The sequence below is a fragment of the Tripterygium wilfordii genome, chromosome 17, assembly GCF_013401445.1.
Source record: "Tripterygium wilfordii isolate XIE 37 chromosome 17, ASM1340144v1, whole genome shotgun sequence".
In the NCBI taxonomy this organism is placed as follows: Eukaryota; Viridiplantae; Streptophyta; class Magnoliopsida; order Celastrales; family Celastraceae; genus Tripterygium; species Tripterygium wilfordii.
Genome location: NC_052248.1, coordinates 5158153 through 5167627, shown reverse-complemented (window position 1 = coordinate 5167627; position 9475 = coordinate 5158153). Strand labels below are relative to the sequence as shown.

The 9475-nt window shown below is 34.4% G+C and overlaps 1 protein-coding gene across 1 annotated transcript; it reads left to right on the top strand.

The window, feature by feature from the left end:
• The first annotated feature begins 4057 nt into the window (after positions 1 to 4057).
• On the top strand, positions 4058 to 6349 carry LOC119981850. The gene is made up of 7 exons (XM_038824994.1): positions 4058 to 4184; positions 4766 to 4827; positions 5166 to 5387; positions 5523 to 5657; positions 5754 to 5810; positions 6060 to 6209; positions 6320 to 6349. Exons 1-7 carry the CDS (start codon positions 4058 to 4060, stop codon positions 6347 to 6349), a joined length of 783 nt encoding a protein of 260 aa, XP_038680922.1.
• Positions 6350 to 9475: the final 3126 nt, after the last annotated feature.

Here is a 9475-nt window from a genome sequence, read left to right as displayed (position 1 = left end):
TCGAAAAAGATTGACACAGCTCGAGCACGGGAGCAGCCGGCAACCTCCCAAAAGTTGGCAGCGTGGCCTAAGTTCCACTCTAACCACCGTGAGGTGTGCACAGCCTTTGGGGTCGTGCGACCGACAAGCCCTATTCCATCCAACTCTGATCATCTTTCTTGCATCTGAAATCACTGGCAAGCTCACAACAACACAAATCAAAAAGGCCATTGTTGACCGTACATATAGAGAGAGAAAACGAAGAAGAGGGCTTACCTAGTTCAAGTCTCTGGTGATACTAACCCTCATATTAACAACTCCGGTGACCCCACTAGTCTTCTAGGTGTTCCTGACTTGCCAATAGAATCAAAATTCCCATAAGAAAACTACCCTTCTTATCAACCCTAGAGAGAGAAAGATGAAACTAGTTTACCTCTCTATGGTCGGTGGCAATAAATGGTTCTCCGTGCCCTTCCAATGGTGTCCCTATGCCGTTTACATGATGTTGATTCTTCAATAAAGGAAGGTCGATTATTTTAGGGTCTGTAAAGAGCGTACGAGAGATTTTGGTAAGAATGGGTATAAAACTAGTATTTAGATATTTAGGTATTTTTAAGAAATTTCAATTTATCCCTCCGGTTCCTTAAATTATTAGTTTCCTCCACTCAATTATGCCCCCTTACTAAAATTTGGTGTTTTAGTTTTACAATTGCTGTCATGGAAACCTTAGGTTTTCTTATTAAATACAAACTCGAAATCGCAATAGTCTTCCTCGTAAGGAATATTCCTAATCAAATTGGAATTCTTGTACTCTCTGTACAAATTTGTTAGCCAAGTCTTCTCTGAATTGAACGAGCAATATGGCGTTGGAAAGATCTGTATATCAGCTTCAAAGTCAAGAAGAAAGTTTCCTTCCAAAAGACTTCTAGAATTGTGTTTCCTTAACAATAAGCCTTGAAGGTCAAATTTGTCCAAGTCTGGAATTTGGGTTGACTTCACGGCACATAGGACGATTGCCTCAAAATTTTTACTCGGAATTTTGACGCAATACACTTAAGCTTATTATCTTTTATCCCAGAAGATTTGACTTGAAAATTTGTTCATGCGCTGCTAAATATCTCACATCAACATCGCCAATTATGATATCGTAATTATTGATTTGCTCAGCTGATATTCAAATTACAATAACTTTTCATAAAGAGCTCATAATCACAAACCAAAAAAAGTTCCTGAAGACTTACTTATCTTTTCAATGGTATATGACACAACACCCAGTTCAGTTTATGAAATTGTTGGTGTTCTTCAAAAATGAATTGACGTTAACATTAAATTTCGGCTCCCAACTTGATCTTTTTTGGATTAAAAATCATCATTTACTTCAAAATAATTTCTAAGGTCTAATTATCTGAAAATCAAACAAAAACAGCGTAAAACGATTGCTAAGAAAGAAGCATAAAATTAAATTTGATTCAAGATGAAATTTGAGAACTTGTTTGGTTGCATATCTGAAACAGAAATGAAGACATAAATTTGTTTCAAGATGAGATTATCATGTGAGATGTCATGAACATCTGCTCTTGATTCACAGAAATAGTCAGTGCTCTTCAACTATTTATGAGTAGGGGACACCAAATGGCCCTCGACGCCCGAACAATGACCTAGGCTCGAAGCTTGACCTAAGACCGACCCGGGCTCGAAGCCCGAACAATGACCCAAGCCCGAAGCCCGAACTAGGGTTGTGCACGGTCCGGTTAACCGGACCATTAGGGTCAAAGCATAACCAATCTTAAAAGTATAGTTTTGTATTTTATGAATCCAAAATCAGTTCAAAACCGTTAACTACGATTAACCAAACTATCCGGATCGGTTTCGGTTCAGTTACTGGTTTAGGGCAAGCAATTCTCATCTCTGTGAACAAGCAACTCTAACTCTACAGTTTGCAACCTGCTAAAGATGTTTTTTCTTTCCATTTCAACTATAACAAGCCATTGTAACAAAATCAGTAATATGAGGCACATGATTTGGAGAGGGGGGAAGGATCAAGGATGCCAAAATCAAGAATTATATTGATCCCTGATCCTTGATTTTTATCCAATAGTATAACTATAAAATTACTTACTAACTACAATACATTGCTGATCCTTGCATAAAAATTCATGAAAATCACAAAGTTGGAGTGGATGGAGTTTGGGAACTAATCTCTTGATTCTCCCCCATACTAGTCATCATGAAACATTGCATCAAACACTACATAAAACTACTGCCAGTGCATAAAAGTATTTCAAACACTGCATAAAACTACTGCAGTACTGCCAGTGCATAAAACACTACATAATAAAACTAATGTCAGTGCATAAAAGTATTTCAAACACTCCATAAAACTACTACAACACTACCAGTGCATAAAACATTGCATAATAAAACAAAAGCACTTTGAAATTAGAATTAAGCAAAATCTAAGCCTAAGGTTCGAAATCAACATCACTAAGAGTACTATACCTAATTGCTAGAGAGGGAGAGGTCAGAACTTAGAAGTCAAAACTCGGGCTTAAGAGTGTAGAGACTGACAATGAAGGGCTGTGCTGGCTGAATACTAGAAGTGGAACACTAGAACTATGGAAGGGCATTCTTGATGGAAGACTCGAAGAAGATAGTCCTGCGTGCTGAATACTAGAAGTATGTCACTCGAAGATGGCAGTCATGCACTCTTGCGAGGTTGCGATGAACAAAATCTTGGAAAGTCTTAAACTTGGATTGAGTGAGTTAGTCTCCTGCAGGGCTACGATGAAGTGATGAACTGAAAGTCCGAATTCTAAAATTAGGGTTGCCGGTTGAGTGAGTGAAATCCAGAAAATGAAAAAGATTTTGATTTTGAGGTTTTTAGGTTATGTTTTAAGTGTTTAATCTAATGGTGGAAATGGAATACTCAATACATAACTATTCAAATCAACGGTTGATAAGTGATATTAATAATATACATTAATAGACATATATATTAATATATTAAATATTAAACAAAATAATTCATAATTATAATTTTATATATATGTCTACAGTATGGTCCGATTAATATCTGGTTATGAATTTCCCAAACCGCGGACCAGACCGCCAAAACTTGGTTTGAAACGGTTATTTAGATTGTTTGACTAAATAAGTCAATTAATCGAACGAAACCGAATTGATCGGCCCGGTTTTTGGTTTTGGTCCGGATTCTGTTTCATTTGCACAGCCCTAGCTCGAAGCCACGAACAATGGCGCAGGCCTGAAGTCCAAACAATGATCGGGCTGACCCGAGATCGAATTAACTCGAGATTGAGTCCCAACTTGAGACTAATGCCTATCTTGAGACTGGTCCGAAACAGAAACATGGCCAGGGACAGGGCTAGAAAAAACTCGAACCCAAAATTGACCCAAGACTGAAGCCTAACCCGACACTAACCCGGGACCGAAGCCCGGCATGGAACTGACCTAGGACCGAAGCCTAACCCAGGACTGAGCCCCGCCTGGACTAACTTGGCACTGATGTCAGGCCCAGGATAGAAACCTTGCTCAAGATCAAAACCTGGCCCGAGATTGAGCCAGGCCCGAACAATGACCAGAAACCGAAGCCCAACCCAAGATTGACGAAGCCCGAACCTGGATTGACATGTGTTCGAAGCCCGTCCGATAAGCCCAATTTATCTTGGCCTTGCCCAGGTTGGGTTGCCTTTTTTGTCTCAAGCTCGGCCAGAAGTCTGAATGGTCAATCCGGGCTTGGGCCCTAAATTTTCGGCTCGGCCCAATGTCAAGGCCTAAATATGTTCCCTAGAACGAGAAAAATGAGAGAAAAAGGTCGGCACGATGTCGTGCGATAGAGAAAGATAGTCGTCGTGTATGTATGTTGTTTTAAAAACGTTTGAAATTTTTTTTTTTTTGTTTCTAAAATTTTGGAAAACCTATTGTAGTTTCCATAAAAACCAAAACAAAAAATACAAACAAACACTGTTTTTTATTTTTATTTTTTATTTTTTGAAAATTAAAAAAAAGAACTAAAAGTAAGAGTGATACCAAACATGACCTAAAAGTCTCGTATCTTGTAATGGCGTCATGCATGCATCATATGATGTGTGTTGATAGAATTTGGTGGAAAATATCAACAAAGAAAAAGCTAAAAGACTCATATCTTGTAATGGCGTCACGACTCACGTATGCATCATATGATGCGTGTTGATAGAATTTGGTATTACTCTCTTTTATGTCCAATAAATACTAGACAGTTAGAATAAAATAAGACACAAAAGTGGACAATTACACCAATACTTCACGTTTTGACATCAAGAAAAATATTTGGAGGTGGAGACAAGTCAGGAGAATACTAGAAGTTCGTATTAGAACCATAATATATATATATATATATATTTTTTGAATGCAATGAATGATATATATACAAGCAAAAAAAGACACAAAAATAAAGTAAAGACACCAGAGCAAAGTTCCCTGAGAAAATTAAAATTTGGATAATAAGTATGTGGAGGTGGAGACAAGTCATTTAAATTAATGAATTATCATCTGTAGATGTATTCGAAGTTTTAATTTCATATTTTTGTCTCACATTCGACACTTTTTTATGCAGCTCTCTTAACTTTTTCTTGGTTTTAAAAGATTACATATATATATAGACAATATAATCAATGTTAACTATCCTCACCTTAATTACTTACCTCTAATTTCATGACCCTGCAAGCAATGAGGTTTCTAGTTTTTTCTTTGTTGGCATTCATCCTTCTTACTAATACTCTTGTTTCAGCTCTAAACTATGAAGATATAGCTACGGCAGTAAAGAAGATCAACAAACCTCTGATTGTAGAGGTAATTTATGTTCTTATATATATATTATTATTATTTTTTTGCCTTTTGATTTCAATATTTGATGGACAATGCTACATCTCATTTTGTGACCCCCAAAAAACCCTCAAATATGTGTGAGTAGGGCACAGTTCACATCTAATATTCCACATTAAATAGGGATATTTTGAGGGTCTCAAGTATGATCCATATTTTGATAGTATTGATTAATTGAAAGCTTGATCATAACACAAAAAGCTCAAAAGATATCATCCTTCTTTAATTATCAGTTTTTTTATTTTTTATTTTATTTTTTGAGTATCTAGATATTACTTACCATTATTTGTTTATCTAATTCGCAGAGGACGCCTACACAATTTGAAAAAATACAGAAAGATCAATTGAAAAGAGGCACTGACAAATCGACACAAATTTGGCTGAAAAATCATACTAAATGCCCCAAAGAAACTGTTCCCATAAAGCAAACCACAGTTGTTGATATTACCAGAGCAAATTTTTTGTCCGAATCCAAAAGGAAGGGACAATTTTTTTATGATCAACTTGATTCAACAACATATTATAAGGTACTTTAGGTCATTTAATTTATACTTCTAATAAAATTTAGATATATTAGTTAAATAATATTTTCACTATTTTTGTTTTGCATCCATGGTTATAGCCTATAGGTTGCCATCGCCACTTATCAAGCATAAAGTAAGATATACGTGGCAGAGGCACGTATAAACGTGTGGAAGCCATCCATCGACAGGGACACCATTGGGTATAGCACGGCTCGCATTCGTATCATATCAAGATCACCTGTGGATTTTGACGCCATTGAAGTTGGATGGCATGTTAGTTTTTTTTCCTCCCCCTAATAAATTAATTTATTCTATTATCATAAGTTATCCAACAAAAATTTATAAAATATTTCATTGTCTTCAAATTAGGTGTATCCATGGCTTTATGATAAAGATCAAGATACTAAATTTTTTATTTCTTGGACTGTAAGTTCATGCTCAACTTTCTACTCTATATAGTTTTTTTTTTTTTTTTGGTTTTGAAATACCACTGAGAAATATGCTTCTCATTGGAATCGAGTCTTGGGCACACAAATACCTAACCCAACCGATTGACAACCAAGTCACCTCTTGTTGGTTATTCTATACAGTTCTAGCTAGTAGATGCTATTGAACTTGTTTTGTACATTAAATTTTATTTGTAGTTATTAATTTGACTTTTAATCTCATTTATAGAATAGTTCTTGTCGAAAAACATGCTACTATCGTTCAGAACAATGTGATGGATTTATGTTGTACGGTGGTGGTATAGCCCCCGGAACTACCTTCGATGAAGTATCATCTTATGGTGGTGAACAATATGATATGCTTGCGAGTATCTGGATGGTAATTAAATAAATAAATTTTGTTTTGGGGTAAAATTTTTTTTTATGAAACAATAGCAGGATTAATGCAATGTTTTTTTTTTTTTTTTTAAAAAAAGAATGGCTATTCAGGACATTGGTGGCTTGAAGTTGATGGCATAAAGGTGGGGTTTTGGTGAGAAGAATTATTTACACATTTGAAAGGAGGAGGCACTCATGTGGAATGGGGTGGCGTTGTAAGCAACGAAAGATCCCACAATAAGCCCACATTGGGGATGGGCTCTCGACACTTTCCACGAGAGGGTTATCGCAAAGCAAGTTACTTCGATGAACTAAAGATTCTTGGAGATTATCGTCGTTGTTCTACTTGGACTTCTCCTGCAAACCTTACTCCCAAAGTGACCAAATCTGAATGCTACGACATTGATATCAATCCTAGTGGTATTCGCGGCAATAACAATTTTCCTGGCTTCTATCATGGAGGCCCAGGTAGCGACAATGTTTTATGCACTTGATGTCCAATTAAAAATAAAATTTTAAGGAAAATAATGAGTGATCACCATCACCTTAGTGTGCATGCAATGCAATAAATATTTACATTTGCAAGTTGTATTTTAATTTGTTTGTTTGAAATAACTTAAAACTTGAATTTAGCAAGTTGAATGCTTTGATTATTAAGTAATTATGAATATCATAATCTTGTTTTGAAATAAATATTAAGAGTTTTTAGTTTATAATATGCATGATCTACTGAATTGAGCATACTATTAAATAATTTATTTAATTTAAATTTACTTTTTAATGTCGTAGAATTATGGATCACACTGTTGTATTGAACAATATAAATGTGGAAGATGATTGTTTGGGAATAAAACAACATACCCTTAAAATTAAGATTTTTTTTTTTTACACTTAACATTACTTGAAGCTAATGATGATATTATTTCTGGCACCTCCAAATTAATTAAAGGCTCTGAAAGAATTAGTAATATTTTTCTAGAGGAATAAAAATCTCCAATGAGGACGTATTGTTTCTCTCAACTTAAAAAGAAATTTACTTAGTGTTAAGGATATTTGCAAAAATTGATACCATATTAAGGTGAAAATTATGTGGATTGTATGTACATTACTTTTTGACTTTCAAGCCAAAAATTTGTACTAAGAAATTTACTATCTTCGAATTTATGTCGTACAAATATAAAATGGATCGAAAAACTAATCTCAAGACCTTCTAGATTAAAAGTTAATGTAGAATCGGCAAGTGTCTTATAGTGTATACATGGGGACATACGTGGTCCTATTCATTCCGCATTTGGACCATCTCGTTACTTTTGTGGTCTTAATTGATGTGTTATCTAGGTCGTCGCATGTACGCTTTCTCTCTACTATTAATGTCGTTTTTACTAGAATAATAGCTCAAATCATTTGTCTACATGCACAATTTTCAAACTATCCCAATAATTCAATTCGAATGAATAATGTTGGTGAATTTACTTCCTAGACATTTAATGATTATATTGTTTGTCATTAGGAATTGATGTTGAGCACCCAGTTGCACATTTGCTGGTCATGAATATTCACATTTTGCAAATGGTACTTGGTTATAAACCAAGTATCTTATGTGTTTTTAGTTGTATTGTTTATGTATCTATTTCACCTCTTAAATGCACAAAAAAATGGGACCACAATACTACATTGGCATTGAAATCTGTTTTGATTCACTTTCCATCATTTCATATCTTGAGCCATTAACTGGTGATATTTTCAAAGTTATGTTTGCATATTATCAATTTGATGAAACATTTTTTCCTTCATTAGCAAGAGTTTGTTCACAAGCATACAAAATGAAGAAAATGAATTGGAACATTGCAAAACAATCCCACTTCGGTCCTCACACGAGATAATGTGAATTTGAAGTTCAAAAGATCATTCATTTATAAGTTATTGCAACTTAATTGCCTGATACATTTTGAAAACATGTACTTACACACTAGTTAATCAATATTTTAGGAAAAATTATAAAATAATAAACAAAGATCAAACACCATAATTTTTATGGGAAAAAACTCGAGTATACGTAAACCTTCGAAACAATCTACTATAATGAATGAAGATTACAAAGAATTTACCCAACCTCAGTCAACACTTCTATACATCCTAGATTCAGCATATGCTTCGATACAATAGGAATCCACCTAAGCTGTAATTGCTTTGGAGTCCCCCGGTTAATTGATGTGTTTATGTGTTTTTCGCTTGTTTACCAATCTTTTTTTTTCTTGGTCAATTAGTTAAAAATAATTGTAATATTTATTTTTCTCATATTTGATGTGTTGTGAAGAATCAATAGTCTAAGAAGATGGTGAAAAGAGCCTAAAATGGGACGATTGTTCTTGAAGTGACCTAAAAAGGGATGAATCTTCCTCTACACAACACTTCTATCATCGCTCCTTATTTTTCTATCTATTTTTGTTGCTTGTAATGTTGTTAGACAACAATCAAGGGTGCATAGGTGTCTTGGCCACCAATTCTTAGGTATTTTGTTAAATTCTTGTTTTCTACGTGACCAAAACTTATATTCTCTTGATGATCTTCAATTTGATTGTACCACTTGCAAACATTTTAAAATAAAATTTGTATTTTCCAACTCATGAACTCGAACAACACACTATTTTGAGCTTATTCATTGTGATACTTGTGAGATCTATCATTTTGTTTCGCATGCTCATTACAAGTACTTTGTTACATTCATAGATAATTATAGTCAGGGTTTACTTTCTTTGATCTAAGGATGAAGTTTTTGGAGGGAATCCTCAAAAGAAACTGTGGTAGTAGTCTTTCTTCCCTTAAACTCATCTCTCCTTGGTTTGAATCTATCTTATGGCGGACCCTCTTTTCCTTTTCTTCTCTCAAGTCCCCCTTCCTTGGTGCAAGCGTTCTCCTTATATATGAATCAAAATCTCATTTTTTAACCTAAAAGCCTGTTTCCTTTTTTGAAGGAAGCTTTTTCAATCTTGAATTGACACATGTACTGTTTCTCATTAAATGATTTACTGAGAAAAATTAGTCAGCATATGAATTGTAGCCATAGATCTTAGCTTTCATTAGGAATAAGAATCACCAATCATATGTATGTATGTAACAAAATTTACCCTCAATTTAATCAAGACATGTTCTGAAAATTGTTGAAAGGAAACTTTTCTAAAATATAATATAGGAAATATTTTCTGTTTTTTTTGGAATGAAACTATTTTATAAGAGAAATCTCCCTATAGAGTTTATTTCTATTAT